General features: G+C 47.6%; 1 protein-coding gene across 4 annotated transcripts in view; it reads right to left on the bottom strand.

Moving 5' to 3' along the window:
* Positions 1 to 22,085, bottom strand: part of DCX (doublecortin) — a 63,358-nt gene extending 41,273 nt beyond the window's left edge. For 3 of the 4 annotated variants that reach the window (XM_053989911.1, XM_053989909.1, XM_053989910.1), the window contains exons 1-2: positions 21,719 to 22,082; positions 12,095 to 12,435 (exon numbers count right to left, since the gene is read on the bottom strand). In XM_053989911.1, the coding sequence (XP_053845886.1) occupies positions 12,095 to 12,435; positions 21,719 to 22,082 (705 nt within the window). Of the gene's footprint in view, positions 1 to 12,094; positions 12,436 to 21,718 lie in introns of all 4 variants that reach the window. The other variant, XM_053989912.1, reaches the window with a different exon arrangement.
* Positions 22,086 to 23,855: the final 1,770 nt, after the last annotated feature.

Below are 23,855 nucleotides of genomic sequence, written 5' to 3' on the forward strand. Positions count from 1 at the left end.
AGCCTTATGGCTTTCATTTTGATTGTGAAATGAGCACATCGTTTTGCAAACCTCCGTGATTGGGGCTGTCTAAAATGAAGGAAATCCCCAGTACCATTTACTCTCAAAATATTAAATTCACTAGAAGCAAAAAAAGATGCTTCAAATTTCAGCTGGTATTAAGAGATGTAAGTTCTTGTTTCTAATCCATTATGAAGGGCTTTCAAGTAGGCAAGAATAATGTTCTTAGATCCTAATGTTGGCTACCTAACTCGACTCTTTGATACACTTCATTTACATGTAATCCTGCAGCCTGCCAGCAGTTGATAAGGTTCCTGATATCTGCACATTTGAGAGAGAGAAGTTGAGTTCATGATGGGCTAAAGCTGAGCTCCATGATGGAAGGCTGCTCAGGTTTAGGGTTTCACACAGATTTTTGGCTCATCTGCAAATGGTTCTCAGCATTTCTCCCCAAGTAATTTATCTGCCAAGTTTAAAATTCTTGACCAAGTTGAAATGGCTGCACTGGATTTTTGCTTTTTTCCAGTACTAAAATATTTTATGAGTTCCTGTTAACACTGGGTGGTGGGGAGGGAAGTGAGGGGCGTATTTTTCTCTCCACTCCATTTATACTCTCTGGTAGTTAAAAGGAGAGCAGAAGTTACAGAAGTGGCTGAGAGAAGCTGCAAATGCTGAGTTAGAGGCTCTACAGCACGTCTGACTGAAGGATGGACAGGCCCATATCCATCAAGACCAAGACATTTACAAGCACTGAATTTTATGTCCCTCATGTAAAGAGCAGGGTCATTCCATGCAGTTTTGACAAATTCATTTCAAAGGTTCCACCAGAGAATCATAGAACAGTTTGTGTTGGAGGCAACCTTTAGAGGGAATCTCATCCAAGCCCCCTGCAATGAGCAGGGACAACTTCCACTGTCCCAGGGTGCTCCAAGCCCTGCCCAGCCTGGCCTTGTACACTTCCAGGGATCCAGGGGCAGCCACAGCTGCTCTGGGCATCCTGTGCCAGGGCCTGCCCACCCTCATTGTAAAAAACTTCTTCATTTTATCTAAATCCACCCTCTTTTAGTTCAAGCCCATTACACCTTGCCCCAGGCTAAGAATGTGCCCCCATCTTTATTAGAAGCCCCCTTTATTTACAGAAAGGCTGCACCATGCCATGTCATGCCATGCCATGCCATGCAGGGGGATAAGATGTGTCACCTGCTGTAGAAATTCAGGGTATTCCCCATCTGCAGAGCTACAGCTGGAGCTTCTCTCAACACCTTTGCATAACTGGATCTCCTTGGGTCTCCAAAAGAAGGGACCCTGGCAGCCAGGTCACCTCCATAGCCCAGCCACAGCCAAACTCCCAGGTTCAGAGGCACAAAAATGCAGCGAGGCTGGGCAGCAGGGGCTGATTCAGCACTCAGCCCTCCAGAGAAAACAGGCTCTGACCATCTGTAACCCCCCTGGTGTCCCACCAAAGCCCCAGCTCCAAAACACTGCATGAACACCAGTCCCCAAGCACCTCCTGGGTGCTTCAGAAGGTGGGAGCACAGCACAGCCCCTGGAAGAGCTCTTTATTTCCTTCCACACTCTGAGACACATCTGAGAAGGTGGAGAGGTGAAGTGGAAAGATAAATGGAATACAGCAATATTTTAAAAAGCTGCTCCTTTCTGCATGAATTTTGAATGGATACCATATGCTTTAGCATGCTGTTTTGATTCTCTGCTAAGATATTATTTACTAGCCTGCCTGAGCAAGGCAATCCTCTCTCCAGAATAGTTATTTTTAGTTTAAAAAAACAAATATAAGAGTAATTTCTACCAGTGCTGCTTTCAACTTACGATCATCCATTACACTGCCTGTTCATCTCAGTCTCCCAGCTTCTTTATTACAACAGTCCTTTCATCATCTTCACCAAGAGCTTCCACCTCCAGATCACTCAAGAAGATAGTGAACACCACTTGTTTATTGGTATTTTTTTTTTACTCTGATAAGAAGTTATTTCTACCCTGGTTTCTTCTTCTAAACCTGATCAAATCTGTGATAACAGTTTCGCTTCTTATCACTACCTCAGGATCCTTCACAGGTTCTTGAAGGAGTCTTTCCTTCCTCATGAATTTTGAAGCCAAAAGGTTTACTGGCTCTCCCTCACCCATGGTTTTATTATTTTATACTAATAGATCATCAAGCTGAAAGGGGTTTTTGCATGCTGTAGCACGCTTTTTCACAATTTTGCCTTTCACTTCATTTATCTAGCACAGAAGCTGAGTTTCCTGGTGTATTTTCACTGCCAGACACAGAAGAGAGCAGGTACCATTAGTCCCACTCTGCTCCTCTTCCCGCTCTATTCTGGGCGTGAGGGAGTGAGGAAGGGCACAAGAGATGATGTCCAGAGTGCAGGGGCACAGCAATAACTTGAGGAAAAGCTTCTTCCACAGAAGAGTGCACACACCAGGAGATGCTTTCTGTCATTTCTGTCCCCTGCTCAGAGAACCTGAATAGAGACAGAAAAAACAACACCTGCAGCCATTAATTGTTCTGCCAGGAGGGCTTGGACTGCTCTGCCATGGCCAGGAACTGATGCCCACGGCCAGGGATTGATGCCCATGGAGAGGAATTGATGCCCACGGCCAGGGATGGGTATCCACAGCCAGGAATTGATGCCCACAGACAGGAATTGATGCCCACAGACAGGAATTGATGCCCACAGATAGGGATGGATATCCACGGACAGCATTGGATGCCCATAGGCAGGGATGGATGCCCACAGCCAGGAATTGATGCCCACAGGCAGGGATGGGTATCCACAGCCAGGAATTGATGCCCACAGGCAGGGATGGGTATCCACAGCCAGGAATTGATGCCCACAGATAGGGATGGATGCCCGTGGCCAGGTATTGATGCCCACAGATAAGGATTAATATCCACAGCCAGGTATTGATGCCCACAGCCAGGAATTGATGCCCACAGACAGGAATTGATGCCCACAGACAGGAATTGATGCCCACAGCCAGGTATTGATGCCCACAGCCAGGTATTGATGCCCACAGATAAGGATGAATATCCACAGCCAGGGATGGATGCCCACAGCCAGGAATTGATGCCCACAGACAGGAATTGATGCCCACAGCCAGGTATTGATGCCCACAGCCAGGTATTGATGCCCACAGATAAGGATGAATATCCACAGCCAGGTATTGATGCCCACAGCCAGGGATGGATGCCCACAGCCAGGTATTGATGCCCACAGCCAGGGATGGATGCCCACAGCCAGGTATTGATGCCCACAGCCAGGAGTGATGCCCACAGGGCCGAGCTGTGGCTCCTGCAGCCGCAGGGGATGCAGCAGCAGATCAGCAGCACGGAGCAGATGGTGAGGGCAGGGCAGTGAGGAAGGAGCCCCAGTCCTGCTCTCCCCCGCTGCCCCGCAGGCTCAGGGGCTGCACAATGATTCCTGTGGAGCCAATCAAAGCTCCTTGAGCTCATTGTCCTCCAGATAACAGAGCTCAGGCCTGGAGGACTGGCAGGACTGACCTCTCATGCCAGTTCTGACTGGAGCAAAATCCCCTGGAAAAATCCTGCTAATGAATGGGGCATATTATCTCATCTTCCCCATGTTGGGTTTTTGTTCATAAGTAAATCCCCCATGGAGGGGGGAAAAAAAAAGAAAAAAGAAACAGTAAAAGGTAGGATTGATCTTACACCCACTCTAGCTGAAAAATCTTTGTTCTGAGGTATTTTTCAAGATTAAAAATTACAAACGTGCCATGAGCTAATACACATTAATTTCCTACTTATTTTAGATTACGTAGATAATTTAAAAATTATTAATAACACTGAGATTTGCATTTATATCAAGGAATAATGTAAAAATAAACAATCATTTTCGAAGCTCAGTTAAAAACCACACTTTGTTTTTGATTTATTAGGGTAAGAGAACAAAAACAATAACATGGCTTGAGGATATCAGAGCACAATGGTCCCTGGGATTCTTTAACTATAGGAAGAGTTAAGATTGCTTAGACAGCAAATTGAGCTGCAGAGCTGTGTTGTACAACACTTAGTAAAATGTATTTATACAGATAAAAATGTGTTTACTCATACACACAGTGCTTGCAGTTAACCAGGGAACCAGAACTGGGTTTAATAGTGTAAATTATTATTATATATCCACTATATAGCATCCAGCAAGGCCTGGCTGCACATTCACAGGGGGCAGGGTGTGCCTGTGGCTTGGAGCAGTGAATGCTCTGGTTATTAGCCCTGCTTATTCCTCCCCGTTCAGCCTGAGCAAATCTCCAGGAGCAGGCCTGCAGTTCCAGCTCTATTTTAATCGATTTGCTGCAGCCTGAGGAGCACTGGGACAGCCCTCAGCTCCCACAGCTCCTCTCTGCACCTCCCCACATGTGTAGGTCTACCTTAGTCAGCTCTGACAAGCTCCAGGGATTGCATCCAACTTTTTTTTTTTTTTTTTTTCCTCCTCAGCCCCTTTAGACACACTTATGAAACACATTTCTGCATGTCTTTTGTCACTCCTGGCAGAGCTGAGGGTGGATGGAGGCTGCATCCTCTGCCAGGCTATCACTCCTTCCTTTACTGACCCATAAAAACACCTTTGTGGCCACTGGCATCATGGCCAAAAGGCAGAGTGAGGAGGTTTTGACAACCTCTCACACTCACAGGGCCCTTTGCAGCACTCATGAACTTCCTTAATATTTAAGCCCCATCAAGATACAGGTACTAGACACAAAATGAATAATCCCTGGTGCAGCCCATGTGCAGTGTCAGAGGCAAGAAAGAAGGAGATGCTGTTCTGCTGGCTGACAGCTCCATCACAGCATTTCTCCCAGCCTCTGTTACCTGGTTGTTTGCCTTTATTCACACCTGGAGCAGGCTTTTCCTAGAGAAAAGTGTGAGCTGTGCCATAACTTACCTGCCACTGAGTGAAAGCAGCTTTGTGGTTGAAGGCCAGGAAGAACTGGTCTTTGGCTGAAGGCCAGTAAGGGGAAGGAAAAGAAGAAACAGTTTCAGGCAGTCAGGAAAAAGAGGTGAACCTGCAACAAGATGTGGAAGGTGGCACCAACCACCAGGACATCCTCAAGGTGTGTCCCCCTGAGGGAATTCAGGGGTGTCTGCTCAATCTTTGAGCTACTGCAGGTAAGGAGAGGTGAGCAAAAGTAATGTGTGATGCCACTCACAGCCTAACACTAAGGACCCCAGCACACCAGAATAAGCAAGGTATTTCCCCATTGCAAACAGGGGAAATTCACATATTGCATTATTCCAGGTGATCAAAAGAAGTAATTTACAAGAATCCACACCCTTGCTCAGGATATTTTAAGTGTAACCTTCTCCCTCTCAGAGAAGGAGGGACTCTCATTCACATTGGTGGGATTCCTGCTGAAGCATCAAAAAGGAACCAGAAACTTAAGTTTCCTATAACGACAGAAAGTCACAATGGAAAAAACAATGAGGCTTTCTTGGCCTGTCCACAGCTCCAGATATTCAGCCTTATTTCCCTTGCTCATTTTCAGCCCATTTATTCCAAGATAAACCCTCTGGCATTACAGTGAATAATCCTCTTCTCTCTTGGGATTCAGAGTGAAAAGGGAACATGTCACTCTGCATGACAGAGAGAACTGCTAAAATAAAGATGCCACTGAGGATCGAATTTTTAGCATACGTCTCTTTCGGGGTGTGAATAGCACCAGGATGCAGTACCAGGGGCCACGTACTCCCAGGTCACCAGGTCACCTCTGACTGCATCTTTCAATAATTTTGACAGCCTGCCATCTGTGGCACGAGGAGCAGGTGTTCATGTGGAGCGTGGTCAGTGCACGGCTCTAAAATCAACCTTTTCCAGCAAGCAGCAACTCGGGAGCCTGCTTGTGGACTGGGAGCCTCACTGCCTTGAGAGAAAAACAAATTTGCCAGAGATTTTTACCCCAGCCAGGATCTGCAATGTGCCAATGAGTACACAAAGCCCTGTGCATGGCAGGCAGGAGGATGACACCTCCTCCAGAACCTGAGAGTGAGGCAAAGCAATGGCAAAACATCCAGCAAAGTCTGCAAAATGATGTTGTTCTCCACTGTCTCCCCTTGCTCTACACACAGAATTATAGAATGGTTTGGGTTGAAAGGGACCTTAAAGCTCATTTAGTGCCACCTGGACACTGCCAGGGATGGGGCAGCCACAGCTTCTCTGGGCAACCTGTGCCAGGGCCTCACCACCCTCACAGGGAAGAATTTTCTTTTCCCCAATGTCTAATTTAAATCTGCCCTCTGACAGTTTAAATCCCATTTTCCCCTGTTTCCATCACTACCTGTCTTGGGGAGTGGTCGGACACCACACCAGTGGCAACCAGGTCGGTACAATGCTCACAGGAGAACAGGTCTGATCGAGAGCTCAGCTGCTGAGATCAGCCTGTGCCTGCTTTAAGAAGCACAGGAATTAGGATTCACAGTGTTCCTGACAGGCCCCTCTTCACCCAAATTCTGTGGCCCACACACCCAGAGGAAACAGAAATTAATAAGCATAAAGTTTCTAAATAACATCTCAGAAAGTCTTCTGAATATTTTATCCTAAGTACTTAGATACTCACTCATGGAAGCTGGGCTTATTCATTCTAGTGAGTGCTAAAATCCCTGTGGGATACCTGTGGACTAATTGGTTCTGTCTGTGTTAGTGTCTAGGCAGTGCATGAACCAGGCAGTGCTGAGCCTGCAGCTCGCTCTGAGAGCTCCCTGAAGATGGAGAACGAGGCTGTGCTGTCTGGCTCTGGAAGTGACTGGGTTCAGAAGTTCTCCAGTCCATACATTATTCCTAATCCCCCTCGCATGACACACGGCTGCTGCAGAGCAGTGATCTCACTCACGCAAGCACCCTGAGCCAGAGCGTCTGCAGCAGCCCTGGGGAGGAGCTGGGCTGGGATTAATCCCCGTCCTGAGTGATGTGGGCAGGGATCCTGCCTGCTCAGCTCCTCTGCCCAGCCAGACCTGTCCTCTTGCTATCAAAATGGGAGATTTACACGGGGCCTGGCAAATCTCAGAAGAAGCTGCGAGAGGAACGGGCTGAGGAGCAGATGCAAACCAGATCTGGGTTTGTTGTTCCAGCTTTGTGCAGCAGGGAGGGAAGCTGGGACTCCCCTTGGCACTGGCTGCTGTGGAGCTTTAGCAGAAGGTGGGGTACAGAACACACTGCACCCCTCTCCTGCTGTTCCCTCCGATTGCCTCGGAGGCTGAATTCCAGCTCTACACCAGTGCATGGAACTGCATGTTCTGGGGTCACTCCAGTGCAGTTCTTCAGCATCCTAAAGGGCAGACAACAACTTAGAAGGATGAGTTTTTCTGACATCCTTCTCCTCAATGTGTGCAAAAACACAAAGCAATTTGCTCACTTTGTAACCCTGAACCTGGTGCCTCAGGGTGTGAGTTAACTCCTGCTGGGGCTCTGGGGGGAACAGGCTCCCCCTGAGCTTCCAGCAGTGCAGGTGTCACTGGGTACAGTCACACAGGTGTCACCTCCTTCCTGAGCACCAGTTACAGATTACAGCTGTTGGAGGCCTTTTTCTATTTCAGTACAAACCTTGTTCCATGTCTCATTGATACAATTTCATTAATACAATCAATAGATCTACATTATCCTGGAAGAGTTTGGTCCACTGCTGTTATCAACACTTGAGTGATTAATTTTTTACTACATTTTTTTTTCCAAATACCAGCTTAAAATCAGTGCAGCAACTCCAAAGCTCGGTTTCTCCAGTGCAACTTGTAGGTGCTCCTTAGTATTTAGGAGATGCTTTATCAACTTATTTATTGACTTTGATCACAAAGTCCCAACCTTAAACTTGCTGTAAGCTTTGTCATCCTGCTTCTCTCTCTGTGGCTGCTGCCCTTCCTCAGTGCAGGAAATGTAAAATGAAATGGCAACTTCTTGCCTGGCCAGGAGAGGTGGGCTGGCCTCCGGGGCACTGGCATCAGCTTTGCAAACACAGAAGGAACTCCCCTCATCACCTGCCACTTGATATCCTGATCAAAGATAAGGCTGCCAGAGGGGACCGTTTTATTAAGGCTGGAAATTCTGTTGGGAGTGCAGTCACAAGTGCCCTGACATATGGAAATGGATGTAATTTCATCTGATGAGACAGCTAACACTCAGATGGAGCAGCAGCACTGTGTCTGGGCAAGGGAACAGCCAATGAGCAGAGCATGGGCAACTTCTCCCCGTGTTTGAAGATTTCAAAGGCCAGAGGAGATCACTGCATGTTATCGTGGCTAAAACCACAATCTGTTCCCTGCTTGTTGACCAGAATATCTCTATTTATGTGCAGCTGAAGCATACAAGCTGTCCCTGCTCTGAACAGCACATTTTCTGCTTATTTTTTGGTGATGATAATTGTTGGGTCACACAATGGGGTGTTTAGTTAATGAAGGCATGGCAATAAAGCAGCTGGAGGAAAAGAAGAAATTCCACACCACAACAGAGTATCTTAATGCTAAAGTACAACGGGACATGCCTGATGAATTTTAGAGTATCACCAAACTCAGACAATGACCCAAAAAAAAGGGATTGATTTGTGTCACTGCATCTATCCAAGCACTTGACTGAACAACTCACAGACCTTGGAATAAAATACCGGGCAGGAAAAGAGAAGTTTAGGGTGCACAAAAGGCATCAGCTTCCACAGGTCACTGAGAAGCAGGAAGGAATGCAGGCAGAGCCCACCTGCAAAGCAAGGTGCTGACAGCAGCAGCACTGGGCTGCCAGGGGTGGAGCAGCCTCCTCTGCCCCAGAGAACACCAACCCGTGGTGAGGAAGGAGCTCAGGCATGAGCAGGACAGGAAATCTACACAACCTCTGCAAAGTCTAGCTCAGCCTAGTGCATTCAAAATATCCCAATGCCACTCCATCCACACTCTCAAATTCTGCTTTCTAATTTGGTTTGTTAACGATGCGAGGCAGGAGCTGTCATCGTGTGTCTGTGAAGTAGCCAGTGCTCCCAGGAATCCAGACTTATTTGGGACATTGGGTAGAACTAAGAGTTTAAAAAAGGAGGAAGAATCGACCAAAATAACTGTTTTTCCAGCATGATCCACAGGCCTGACCAAATTAAATCCTGAATGTATTTTAATTTGTCTGTATTGCACATCTCAAACTACAGCAGTTGTAGTCATGGAACCAAGTACTGGATTTGGCCCTTCATAGCATCTGTTTAATGCATGGAATCTTTGACCCCCACCATTTCCATGAAAGTTCCAAAGTTAAATCTCTGTTGTGATCCCCTGTCATGACTCATTTTTGGTCAACTATTTGAAAAAGCTTTGGAGCTCAGGGATGTGCATCAAGAGGTAATGCTTTGCTCCGGGGAGGGAAGGAGCTTGAGTACAAACATTAGAAATATGTTCAAATTAAACAAGATGCTAATTTAGCAGCTTCAAGGGCCATATTTCTCCAGCCAACCCAAGACATAAAAAGACACAATTTCATTAAAATAACCTAAGCCCACTGTTGTTTCGAGTGCTACATTTATTCAAACACAGCCCACCAGCTCTCAATTAACTGCTTTCACACTCCAACTGCAGCAGGTCTGCAGTGCACAGAAATGTAATTATTCACACACCACCTTGTCACTGCCACCACTGTCTGTACTTCTAAAGCATCTTGATTACTGCACTGATGAGCACTATGGAAATGCCTATAAATAAAATAATCATCTCCCCTCATTAAGTTCCAGCTCGTGGACTGAGGAGGGATGATTTCCCTTTGTATGTTCCTTTTGTAAATTTTATCATTTCACAACAGAGGGAGCAACGTGCCTCTGATGGCACTCAAAGAGACAGACTGTCAGGATTCTTGTCAGTATTTCAGCTTTGAGCAGCCTGCATTTTTGCATGAATATTTCCTCCTGAAAATAAAGCGCTGTTTGTCAGACTCACGCATGCAGTAATCTCTTTCTAATGTCAGCATCAGACATGCAAAACCCCCTAATGTCATGTCAGGAGGTCAGATTTTATGGAGCAGTATGTCATGGAAACCCTAGGAGCCAGCATAAGCTTCTAGCTCTGATTTCCACACTAAGAACACACATCTATAATAAAGAACAAGCATTGAAGGAAACCTTCCACTAGAAACAAAGCCTTGGTGAACCAGGTTTGCTCCTCAGGAAGCTTCAACAGCAATTGGTGCTGCAAACAAATATCAAACATCCCATCAAATATCCCATTAGAATAGTCTCACTGTTTTCAATAATTGCACACAGTTACTGGGTGTACATTTGCACACACTGAAACTCCCAGTTGCATCTCCAAGATGCAATCAAAGATCTCATAAAATGGTGAATTGTAAAGCCAGAGAAACAAGTTAAATGTTGTATCAGGGCTGATCCTGTTGTTCTCCAGCCAGAGGTGGAAGGGAATCACCACTTGCTGCTGTGAACAGCTAAAAGGGGGAGAAGAGAGCAGTGTGATGGAAGCTCATGGAGCATCCCTATTTCTGCACCATCCAAAGCAACATCTCACCCCCAAACTGCCAGCAGCTCTCAAAGAACTGAGGCCACTCACAGGTTCAGATTAAGATCCTCCTTCCCAGCTGGGAGATCAGCAAGACTCTGTCAGCATGAGCAGGGAGCTGCTCTCAGGCCTGATCCAACTATGGAACCCTCTGGAAAGCTGCTGTGACCCAAAGGGCGTGGTCCCGTGCCCAGGTGTGATCACCTCAGGGAGCACAGGTCATCTGAGAATCTCCTTCCTCTTTCCCTGGTCTCCCCCAAGGTTTCCAGTGCATCTCTCCTGGTATCACTGCTCATTTCCAGGAGGTCACTGTGTCTATGGACAGCCACCCTCTCATGTTCAAACTGTGCATCTGAGGAAAGAAAAGTGCTGTGTTGAGACAGGTGAAAGGAAAACTTTGGCAGACAGATGGGATTTTTTTGGTATCTGAAGCTGGAACCAGACAGTAACTAATGTGCAGGACACAGGATGGGACAAAGCAAGAATCACAGCATAGCTTGGGTTGGAAGGGACCTTAAAGATCACTTAGTCCCAGCCCCCTGCCATGCGCAGGGACACCAGACTATCAGGTCAGAGTGACATGCTGCTCTCAGCTCCCAGGCACTACGCTACATTCCTGGACTGTGCAGGACATTGTAGGAACCTGCATTTGGGATGAACATTTTTATTTGTAAAATCAGCATTTCCTTGGACAGAGCCAGTCCTTGAATCATTTTCTCCAGAGACAGGACAGAGTTAATTTAATGCAAAACCATCAATCCCTAGAACAGCCAGCGTCCAAACCCACACAAGAGGTGTGCTGCCTGACTCCAGAATCTGAAGTAGGAAAAGCAGTGACAAAAATAAGATCATTCCTCAATTACAATAAACAAAAATGTTAAATCAAGCTCAGAATTGCCCTTGAAGAATCTAGCTCTTCCCAGCTCTAAAAATGATCCCCCACATTCCTTTAAGGCTTTTCATAGATACAGCAATATGAAATGGCTCGTTGCTGTGTAGCTGCTAACAAGAGACAGATGTTTCCTTCAGTTCCAGCAACATGTAGACATGGAGCACATTTTGATGACCTGCTAAATATTTCTGACTCTTCCTGCACGTTACCTCCTTGTGCGTTTAGTCAAGGAAATGCTCCACAGTTCCACACTTTCCCTGCTCACTCTGGAGCTGGACAGAAGAGCTGCTTGGATCAATCACTTTATCTTAGCAAGCCTTCACCAGAGGGCAAGGAAAGTCAAGCAACATGTTTTCACTGAGTGGAGCCAAAGCTGGAGAGTTTTTCCAGTGAGTCCAGAGCCAGATCAGCTGGAGGCCATGAGCCCAAGTCCCCCCGTTATTTCTTTAGCTGGCCCAGAAGACACGCACCGCACGCCGGCGTGCGGGGCGAGCATCTGCTCCACCCAGACCCACAGCTACATTCTTCACTTGGTATTAATATCAGGGAAAATTTAGTAACCTAACCACTGGCATGAGAAGCCATACGTCTAAAGGAACAGATGGCAGCAATCATCTCAGCTTAATTTTAGGCTTCAAGAATTGCTGAGTCAGCAAAGCCGCACGACGAGAGGAAGAAAAAGACATAACATCTGTAAAACCTCCTACCTGCTTCCCATCCAAGGTGTACAGCTTTTTGACCACCCCTGTCTCCAGTTTGATGGCTTCAGTGATGTCAGTGAGGACCTGCTCGAAGGAGTGGGCGGTCTTCTTGTTGAGGAGCACGCGCACGGCCTTGCGGGGCTTGACCCCGCTGCGGATGATGGTCACCAGCTTGGGGCGCACGAAATCCTTGTTCTCCTTGGCCTGGGCACTGTTGCTGCTGGCCAGGGACTGAGGTGCTTTCTGGTTGGCAGAGGTCTTCACGTTGACAGACCAGTTGGGGTTGACGTTCTTGGTGTATTCCACCTTCTTGAAGAAGTTGTCGGACGAGCAGACGTAACTCTCCCCTTGAGGAAGAAACGAGATTCTGCAGTAAGCACCAGCTCTGTGCTCTTCCCCCACGAATCATGCAAACCATTGATAATTGTTTCCATTAGCACTCCCACGACAGCTTGTTCTTAAAACATTCTGCCTGTTTTAATGCTATATTTATGGTTATTTTAAATATTGCTGGTATCTCCACAAAGTAAGCGAGTCAGCCATCAGCAAATACATACAATCACATGAACCAGGGGTTGAGAGAGGGTGAGTTATAAAGGTATTTAAGCACTTGAAGATGCAGCTAAGCTTTCCAAGAGCTTCAGAACACCAAATTCATTTAACCACCCCGATTATTTTACAAATTTGCCAGTTTTCCCTTTATCTTTACGGACCTAGGTACTACTTCAGTGTGCCATTCCCTGCCAAGAGCACATCAGCATTCACCCACAAAGTGCCTTCTGCATCAGGCCTGAAAAATAATCAAAATCTTGTCCTGAACAGTCTCCACTAAAAGTAGCCTTGATAAATCTAGCAGGCATAACAAATATGCACTGTTGGAGCATCAGTGGTTTATTAGGGAACAAACCTAGTGGCAGCTGAGATTAAACACTGCACCAAATACCACTCCTTGATTTACATGGTTGATACCAACCAAAAATACTTTAAATCCAAATTTAGACATGGCAGAGAAGAGTTACAGGGTCTTTTTAGTAATTCCCAAAAAGCCCTTCCCTATCCCACCCAAAATTAGTTTCAGGCTTTGTCTGTAATTTACAGGATCCTATTTATCCAAGGTTTTAAAAGCACCTTAAAGGATTTGTAGGAGCTTCTTTTGGGCCTGCAAATCTGATGGATGCTGGGAGAGTTATTACTAGAATGAGTCTGTAAACCAGTATCCCTAAGGGAATGTGGCTGTCTGGTCTGAAATGACTCAGGCTGCGCTGAAAAAAAGTCACTCACTGCTGGAGGAAGAAGCTTTTGTCTCGCCATTAGATAAAATTTTAATAGGAACTGAAGGCATGACCTGTAGGATTTTAGAGTCTCTTCTGGTGTTTTCTTTGTCTGAGCTTACAGAATTAAGTTTTCCACGTACTACGATACGTTTGAAAGCAAAATACAGATTTAACTATTTTTAAAGACAATTTTTTTAAAAAAAGGAACTCCTTCTTTACAAAAAACAGATTGGCTGCATTTCCTTGTCTGTCCCTGACTGCAAACTCCAAGGCTCAGACATCTCTGAAAAGCCTATCCCACAGCCAAGCCTGGCTTCCCACCCAGGGATCTCTAGGACAGGATTTGACATCCAGTTGGCAAAATATGGATTTCCAAACACCCCACTGATTTTCACATGGCCCAGGCACGTAACGTGCCCAGGATAAAGTTCATACTGAAGCTCCTTCTGCTGACTAAACTGCACTTCTGATGGAGGCACCAGAACCCATGGTGAGACCACAACAGACACACAATAAACAGATTTTAACAGGCTTATAACAGCACTCTGTGTACTTCTGTCCCTGTTACTGACCAGGGTGTGATGTCACAAGCAGCCATAGAAAAGATGCAGCATTCTCACTTATTTTAACCCCACCTTTGTACCCAGTTTGCCACTGTGATGCCCACTCGTGGTGTTTGCATCACCAACTGCAGCTCTTCTCCATCAGCTGTATAAAAATGACCAAAATCCTTGATCAACAGGAAGCAGATATTCTGTTTCCCCTTCTAAAGATGGAATACAAATATAGAAGAGAGAAGAGAGGTTTGTGATGAACACTCACTTGGGCATTTTGTCAGCTGGTGTACCCCAAACTAACAATAATCCCACCAGCATGTTCTGTTGGCCTGAACAAACAGTAAAAATCTGTATTTGCTGACAGCAACACCCCTCAATAAAGCAACCATGCAGCCCTGTCCATAGCTGGAGCTCCTTAATCCCCAACATTTTATGAATCTGACTCAACAGAAACTCAAATATACCCCCTAGAGTACCACACATTATACCAAATTCCCTCTGGGGATATCGTTTTCCAGAAGCTTTGAATACTTCAAATCTTTCTGATTAATAAGTGATAAGTTGTGGTTTATTCATCTCCTTCAGCCAAGTAACACCTGGTACAGAGCAGGCCCAGGCTTCTCTCCAGTTTCACGACTGAGAGAAGGGCAGCAAGGAGTCTGGAATGCTCCCAGGAATTAACCATCCTAAGAACCTGAGCCCTCCCAAGCCCATAATCCCTGGGCAGCAGAGCCCTCCTAAGTGTGCTCAGCAGAACTGTGCATTATCCTCTGAGAAAAGGGATTTCTCTGTTTAAATGCAGCACTAAGAATAAGTGATTTGAATGCTGCTGTCACCCCAGCTTCCCTGTGCCAGCTCCTGACCTCACATCCACCTCTGCTCCCCCAGCTGAAAAACAGAAATAAACTACCAGCCACTGAAGTGTGCCAAGGCTTGACTTTCATCTGCATTTGACCTTCATGTGTATTATTTTCACAGTGAAAGAAAGCACACATTTGCACTGTGTTCTGTAGACACCTGAGGTGCTGGAGCATATTTTCTATTAACAAGTTGCATCTTTTAAAGTAAGCTGAAGAGATTCTTGATCTGTCTGGCACAGTACCATTACTCTTAGCTCCAGCTGAGTCCTTTTGAATGCCTCACTGCACACCACAGCTGTTGGTGTATTTACACCACTGTACACCAAAGGCAACAGTGGCATGAAGGCAGAACCCTTGTAGAGTTTGCTCTACAGGTGTGATCTTAGGCAGTTGTGCACATCCTCTCAAGCTGTGCTCACACTCACAAGTGGAAAATGGAATCTGCCCTTTCTCCCTTTCCCTCCCTCATTTAACCCAAACCCCAGCAAATAAAATCCGTACTGTACTCGATTCTAAAACTGGAGAGAAATCTCCTTGGAGAGACACTCCAGAACAGCAGCTCAGGGCAGCAGCTCTTCTCAGCATCATTTCTGCACTCACAGCAGCACAGCTCCAGGGAAGAGGAGCTTTTCTTTCCTTCCTTCCTGACCTAAGGATGTGACCTGAAGCTTTAACTTCATTTACAAACCACTTCAACTAATGTCTTCTTTAACTCAGTTTATGACCCTCAAATAGCAGCAAGATCATCGTTCAAGTTCCTCAGTGAGGCACATGCATTTGCCAGCCAGGAACATACTTTCCACAGTGTATTTCACTTCCCACAGTGGAGTTTTGCCCAAACCTTACCATGGTGGTAGGAGGATTGAGCAAGCATGGGCTGAAGACCTGTGAACTTTGCAGCTTTTAACAGCACAAAGTGGCCAGGAGATTATAAAGAAGAGAAATCTTACAGGGAATAGAGCTACCATGGAGGGAGGAGTGGATTCTCTGTGGGTTTCTGTGCCACATCTGTCTGTGCTAAGCCTATAATGAGAAGTCAAGGTGTACAACTGTGCCAGCCACAGAAATATGACTGACAGACACAGCGTGACAGCAGAAGATGTGCTCAGCATAACAGAAGGAATGGGAAGAGGATGTGAGATCTTGTCACGAGCAAAAGAAACAACTCCCAAGAAGAACATTGCTCCCCAGCCCTAAGCACAAAAATCTGTGCACAAATATTTTCAGGAGCACATGTCTCAAGCCAGCAAGCAGCTGTGCACACGTGCAGGAATCCCACTGCAAGCCATGAGAAGGTACAATGGACAGCCACATCATTAATTCCAAACAAACCCCAAAAAGGGAGCCCCAAAGAGACACACTCCTGCACTGGGGCTGGGGAGCATCATCCTGACAAAACCCCTGTGGTGCCAAGGACAGTGTTGGTTCAGTGCAGGGCCAGCTCAGAGCACGATGCCCTTTTTACACTGCAGAGCCAGAGCCCACAGGGGGATGAGCATTGTCACCATGCCAGGCTGCTCCAGACGTGTCACAATTCCTATCGTGCCACCAAACCAGCCAAGGCATTTCCTCACTGCTCCTGTCTGCCCTCAGCAAGGCTGGGCTGACTGCAGACCTCAGACCTGCTGGTATGACCATCATATTTGCCATTTGAAGCCAGGCTTGTATCACACAGAATTACCCCAGCTTCAAGTGCATGACATCCCAGTGCTACTGTGATGGGAGCACAAGGAGATTATTCAACTCCTAAAGAAGGGATGATCTCAGCAAAGATAAGGTTTGCCTTGAAGAAGGTTCCTTAGGAAAACCCTAAGCTCCAGATGAGTGCTAATCCTCCAACCCTCTTACAGCAGCTTCCTGTGACAATACCAAAAATTACAGGCTGTGCTTTCAAGAAAAGTTATCCTTCTTCAGCAGGCACCAGCAACTTTCCAAGGATAATGAACTGCAGGCAGAAGTCTTTTGAGAAAAATCAGGAGAGCTGGATTGAGGCAATTTTGAATGTCTAAGTGTTAAAAGTTATTCCAGGAACAGTCTCTGTGGGCAGCAGTCAATTATTTTGGCTGTTCGCTCTGCAGTTGCAAAGTTGAGAATGAGCTACTGTGCCCAGCTTTTGTGTTTCATGGAATTTACCAGGGCTGCAGCAGGAATTAAGTGGACTTAACACCTTGCAGAGTTCATTCCATATGGTGTTGGAGGAGGCCTTGAGATTCAAATGCTTGAACTTGCTGCTGCTTCATGAGTTAAAAAGATCTACTCCAGTTAAAAAGACCTACTCCAGCATGGCAAAAGGAACCCTGGGAGAGCTCCCTTCCCTTGCTCCTCCATGAACAGAAGCAGCTCTTGTTCTGCTGAAGAAGTGGAAGAAATGCCTGATTAGAAATCACCTTCAATCACACGATGCCCATAAAGAATTCTGGGACCACACCAGTCCTAGCGTGACAGCCAGGATGAGCAAGCAAATAAAACAGAGCCCCATGGACAAATTTTGTTATGTAGGATGTAATTAGCTGAGCCATCAGGCCAACAGACACCCAGAGAAAACAATTCCACAGGTTACCAAGGTTTCAGTATGAAACTACAGGAACTTCACTTTTCCAGGCAAACTGGAACACACACACTGGGTGGAGATTCCAGGATGTTTCCTATAAACCCCTCAGTCCCAGCACACACCAGACTCTGCACAGTTCCAGGGTGGAGCCCCTCCCATGATTACTTTAACTACTCCTGGACAAGATTTTGGAAAATATTCCCAAGGGCATGACAGGATACAAAAAGCTTGGAATCGCTTTGTGGAATATCTCACACGGCCCAAGAACATTTGCAGTGAAACCACACCGAGCAAAACGGATCCTACTCAGCTTTTTCTAGAGTTTGATTTGAAACAAGGGCAAATTTCAAACAAGCAGCCCAGGACAGGGGATAAAATCCACCTTTGGATGTGCCTTGCCTTCACTCCCAGGTTGTGCCTCACTCTCCATTTCATTATGTCAAGAAGCTGAATATGGGAAAGCAGCTATATTATGGAGAGGGCTAAAAAAACCCTTTTGTCCCACAAAGAACTCATTTATGGGACGATGGGGACTGGAACAAGTGGCCAAGAGCAGCATTTCTTAAGCCATTGCTGCTGAAGTCAATGCACAACATCAGCTTCCACCTCTACCCAGGCCTCCATTCAAGGACAAAAAATAATCAGAGCTCAGGTGGGACAACTTCTCATCACATCAAGTCTACGAGAAGAGGCTCAAAATTAACCAAGGACCAAACCACATGTCCAGAACTAAATTTTAGCTGAAACTTGGATGCAATGCGAGCTGCTCTACCATCATCATGAGAAAGGCTGAAAAGGATGGCACATGATTATTTTAGCATCTTTCAGATGCAAGTTTTATCACAGCACAAGGCACAGAATGATCAGTTTCAAGTGACTCACCAGTAAATGCAGCTACATAAATCAACTTCCCAAAGCCCTGGTCACTGGAACCAATTGTATATGAAGGGGAATAAAGCCCACCTGGTGCTCTTTTCCAAAATATTCATCTGCCACAATGAATCGCAGCACCTTGGGCCAACATCCACTCCTGACCCAGCCAAGGCAGTGGAACACAAGTGGAAGGATGAGCTGGAGCAGGATGCTGCCCTGCACTTAACCAGCACAGAGATTAAGGAGGAATGCAGTCCTAAGCAACATCAGCAGGTGCATTATTTATTTATATTAAAGCTTATTATTATTATTAATATTATTTATTCATATTAAAGCTGAATGCTGAAAATAGGAAGTCAGGATTGAGACAATGACTACAGTGGTGGAAGGTGATGGCTGCTAGGACTGAAAAAGGGAAGAAAAAATGATCAGGTGGGTGGATTTTGAGAGAAGGAGACAGCTCCCTGGAGAAGAATGGAAAAAGCAACCTGTGACCAGTGAGGGAGAACTCAGCTGGCAGCAAAAGGCACCTGTGTGACAGAGCTCTGAGGGCTTCCAAAATGTGAGATGTTAGGGTGCAGTGCAGGAAAGGACCAAGAGGCTCAGCCCAACAGACGTAAGGAATGTGAAAAAAAGAGTATGAAAAACTTCACTTGTTCTCATTATGGGAGTGGCCTTGAGTGCCAGGAAGAACTCTGGGTCTGGAGAACAAAAGGGCAATTCCAAGCCCCAGTTAATTAGCAGCACACCATGTGGTTTTTGTTCACCTGAAATGTCTGTCTCTAGGATATTGGTGCTGTGCAATATCATTCTCTACCCTCCAGAACTGCACTGAGGCTACACTATATAAGTACATTTTTCAGTCAGAAGTAATCAAGCACTTAGACCATGATGTGAAATATTGTCAGTAATTCACAAGTTTTTGCCATCTAACCACTGAGATGAGCCTCTTTGATGACTTTTCCTAGGTTCTACTTGTTTATTGGAAATTACAATGATAAATTAGCCCCATTATAGCAACAAGCACTGGTTTGGTTACCCTCAGTCTCCAAGCAGAAAGCAAATTTATAAGAGACATGTCCTGGTTGTGTGTGCACTGCTCCCGTGTGTCACAGCAAATTCTGGGTTTCATGCAGGTACCTTGCACACAGCTATGCAAACAGCCAAGCTAAGGGCAGAGTTCACCACAAGGGCTGGTTATAACCACGGTGTTGTAAATTGCTTTTCTATAACAGAAGCGTAGGTCACCCCTAGAAATATGGGATCAATAGCAGCGTGCAGACCTACTCTGGCATGGTCAAAAAATGGATTCCTTTGTCTTCACTCTGCTCAGGTATTATTTTCCTAGATGATGCTCTGCTGAGGACACAGCCTCACAGACAATCCCATTCTGGTTTTAGTGCCTCTTCTTCGGTGCTGTTTCCAGATGCCATTTTGTCAGAACAAAGCCAGAACCCAAATGCCAGCATCTCCTGTCTGTACCTCAACCAGCAAAATGTATTTTCATGAACTAGGAACCTCCTTACCTGCAGCAAAACCCATTTAAAGCAGGTGTAATAAGTAAAGCTTTCTTAACTTCACTGACAAAAGCAGGAAGAGTGTAACAGGAGGAAGAGTGTAAAAAGAGAATAAAGAACTGCATTTTCTCCTGGATTTATTTCTGAAGATTTGCTTAAGACCTAGGACAAGCAGGACTGAGAGCTGCCATTAGAGAAAGGCTGTGGCCATATTAAGAGACCAGAATGAAACATGGCAGAATCTCTAAAATTAAGGGAGGCCACACCTCCATTCGACAGCTGTAATTGGGCTGAGAATAACTCCACCAGGAAGCATCACAGCTCTGAAAGGCAGCAATTTCTTCCCAGGAAAGCTCCTCTATGGAAACCAAGATTTATTCCACGTCCTTGTCCCCGCGAAGTATTTTGAGGAGATGAGTATCCTGCCTGACAGAGAAAGAATTCTAGGGAGAGCTGCTTTAGTCAAGGTCACACAATGACTCGCAGCCGAGGCTGCCCCTGCAGTTCATGCCTCACGTACTCACACCCATTGTCTTTCACTAAAGGCAAAAGCCTCGTGGATTTTTGGTAGTTACCAAACTGGCCAGGAGGTCTGCTTGGAGAAAAACACCAAGGAAAAGGGAAGAGCACCTCCCCTCCTGCAACAGGACATTCCAGGTCCGAACAAAGAATGAATTGCTCGGGGAAGAGAAAAGCAGCGCGGCTGTGGGTGCCCTTTTTACACCCCACTCTGGCTCTGCTGCCAGCCGAGCTGGCCCGCGGTCCTGCCTCGGGCAAGGAGGCAGGACTGGCCATCCCAGCAATTCCATGCCAGGGGCTGCGCTGACACTGCCGGCAAAGGCGGCAAGCAGGGGGAGAGCCCAAAGCTCGGGCTCGGCTGGCAGCTGAGCTCCACGGGAGCAAAGCTCCCCCCGGGGCACCCCTTCCCAGCAGCACTGATTTTCGGCTCATCCCTCAGCCCGCAGTGACACAGAGGAGCGGGCGCAGCCACACTCCCTCGGGACACGGGGACACGCTCTGTGTCCCGCTGTGTCACGCTCTGTGTCACGCTCGGCCCTGCCCGAGCACCCCCAGACCCCAGGCCGGGGGTGCTCCCCGCACTGCCCCAGAGCCACCGCAGCGACCGCTCCCCAAAGCCACCGAGGCGCTGCCTTCCACACAGCCCCTGCACGAACCGCCTTCGTGCGCATGAACTCCCCGCGCCCTCTCCGCACACACCGCTCTGCCAGACCCCCCAGACCCCCCACAGTCAGCCCAGCACGCCTCCACACCTCCCGAGCACAAACCCCAGCGCAAAAGAAACCCCACAGCTCCCTGTGATTAACCCTCCCCACGCCATCCTCCACACAGACGCACGCATAAACCCCCAATTTCACCAAGCGCAACCTGTGCAAAACGCCCTTCTCTATCCACAAGCCTTGCTCATTAAATCCCCTCTCTAACCAGGCTGTGTGAATTCCCAACACATCCCTGCACACGCTCCCCAAACAGACCCTCCCAGCACCCATCGCACCCCAACACCCCTCTCCACACGCCCAGGTGCCCGCCCGGCCCTGACCACACCCCTCTGCACACACATCGTGTGCACCATACCCCAAAATTCATACACAGAGCGCACAAACCCGTCCCACCCCCCTCACACACTCGCTACACGAATGCCTCAGCCCCTCTTCCCTTTCCATTTATCCCCACTGGGAAACCCAGCCGGGCTCAGCCCAGCCCGGACAGCTCTGGGGACACCCTGAGGCAGCCCCCGAGGCACGGACACGGCCAGGAGCCGGACACACGGACACGAGCTGGACACACCCCTCCGGCCGCACATCTGCACCGCGCTGGGGACACGGCGGGGGCGGCACCCGCACCGCCACCCGCCCGGCAGGGCACAGCGGGGCTCAGCAGCCCCCAGAGCCGGGGAAACGCGACCTTGCGGGCAGCCCCGAGTGGCGCAGCCCCCTCCCCACCCCGCCTCCTCACTGCACCGCGGGCGATGCTCGTTACCTTCCTCCAGCTCGTCCATGCTGCCGATCTTCCGCGAGCCATCGATGGTGTAAATGTAGCGCACTCCCTGAGGCAGGTTAATGTTGTCGGACAGGGACCGGGTCAGGTCCGCCAGGAGGGCATCAAAACTTCGGAAGCGGTCGGAGGACACGGCGTATACAATCCCCTTGAAGTAGCGGTCCCCGTTGCGATAGAAACGCACCTTCTTGGCTTTCTTCTCGTTACTCAGCGCCTGTAAGGTCCGGGTTCTGTAGAAGCTACAGTGAGCACTGTGAGTGGGGCTGGGCAAGCCGTTCATCCGTGTGCCTCGCATGTTTCTGGACGCCTTGTCTCTTTCGTCAAAGTGTCCAAAATCAAGTTCCATAGTTTGGTGAACCCTAAAGATCTGAAGCTGGGCAGGAAGGAGATGGGGAGAGAAGGAGGGCAAAGGGACGGGTTAGAGCCCGGCAGAGCCACAATCCGGAGAGCAAAACGACACTAAGGCTGTGTCTGGAGCAGGACAGATGCATTTGGGAAGCGCCCCCTCCCCTGACCCAGATTTGTATCGATTCTGGGGACTGAGAGTAGGAGGGGTCCTCGCATTCTGAAAGGGATCCAGCTACTGGGGGCAGGGAACACGTTTCTAGAGAGCTGCCTGCTCCTGCACCTGGGCGTTTTCAAAGTGCAGCAAATTGGGACTTGGGGCCAAAGGGATACATGGCAATCACAACTCAGCCCCCAAAAAACTCATCCAAACACCAGTTGGCAATGAATTAAACCTCTGAGCCCTGTGAGGTTTCCTTTGGCAACAGAAAACAAGGAGATCCCAGTAAGTCAGCCCTTCAATCTGTCGAATCACGGAAGGACCCAGAGCATCTGAATGTTTAACATTAGAATAAACTGGCATTTATGAAAGAATGGTCACAGGGGAATAAGCAGTTTCTTTGTGACAGCCTGTTCAATAAGGGTTAGCAATGAGATCCAGCCCACCCTTCCCCCTATCCGCAGCCCCCTCCTAGCCCATCAATCAATTCCCAGGACCAGCCTACATCTCTAAGAAGAAATGACTGCAAAGAGAAATCTGTCATTGAAACGCAGCTTCGGTAAGCTCTTTTCAGCCCGAGCCTCCTCTGAATCGCATTTTTGCTCCCGTTTAATGAGGAGGAGAAAATAAAGGGGCTATTTCCACCCCCCGCTTCCAGCCCTAAGTGATTTAATAGCTGGACGTGCCCGTGCCCCAGGGACACGCCGCCCCTGCTCCTCACCTTTCATTGTTCTGAGCACGGGGGCTTCCAGCACAGAAAAGCCGAGGCTGGAGATGACACCCAGCGAGCAGGAATTTTGCACTGTCTCTAGTTTATGCTCGAGAACAACCTTTCTCCTGCACCAAACCCCAACACAAAAGGAGAAGGAACCCCCCAACCCTGCAATAGAGACCCTTCCACTCCCCCGGCTCCACCAGGCACATGCACCTCATGTATGTGGTTCTCATGTTAACACAGGACTGAAAGGGGATTGACAGCACTTGGCAGCCAGGTATAAATCCAGGAAAAGCTGTTGCTATCTCATCCCCGCCCTTTACACTCGCCAGAATGAAGCTCCTTCCCTGTATTTTACAATGTCAGCGTGACCCATGCAAGAAAAAAATCATTTTCCCCAGGCTGCAGTGAGGCAGATGACAATGCAGGCATTCCACACAGAAACCCCAAGATGGGAACGTTCCCCCCACGATGCCAGCTGGGGTAGATTCAGTCTGGTGTCATGCACTGAACAATGAAACATCCAAGCAACTTCGGGAATGAATCAGAGGATGCAGGAGTTTTGATTTTAAAATGAACTGCAGATGCTGTAAGGCACCAAGAAAAGATTCCTCCTGTTACTTTTCTGCATGCAAGTCACTCAGGAAAGCTCTACTCACCGGTTTTCAGCGTGCAGGGTGGAGATGCTCAGAGAAAGAAAACCAGGCTCACTCTGCCTTTGTTGTCTGAGCTCCAAGCAAGAAATTCCTGCCAGGGTGGATGAGACGCCTCCTAGGTCCTAGTGCCTTGTTCCATCCCTTCACGGTAACTTTGCCTCAGTGATTTTCACTCTCACCATCAGCTGTCTGCTCACAGGCTGTGTTTGAGGGGAAAACAGGGTGCTGATTCCAGCTCTGGAT

The sequence above is a fragment of the Vidua macroura genome, chromosome 14 (genome assembly GCF_024509145.1).
Source record: "Vidua macroura isolate BioBank_ID:100142 chromosome 14, ASM2450914v1, whole genome shotgun sequence".
Taxonomy (NCBI): Eukaryota; Metazoa; Chordata; class Aves; order Passeriformes; family Viduidae; genus Vidua; species Vidua macroura.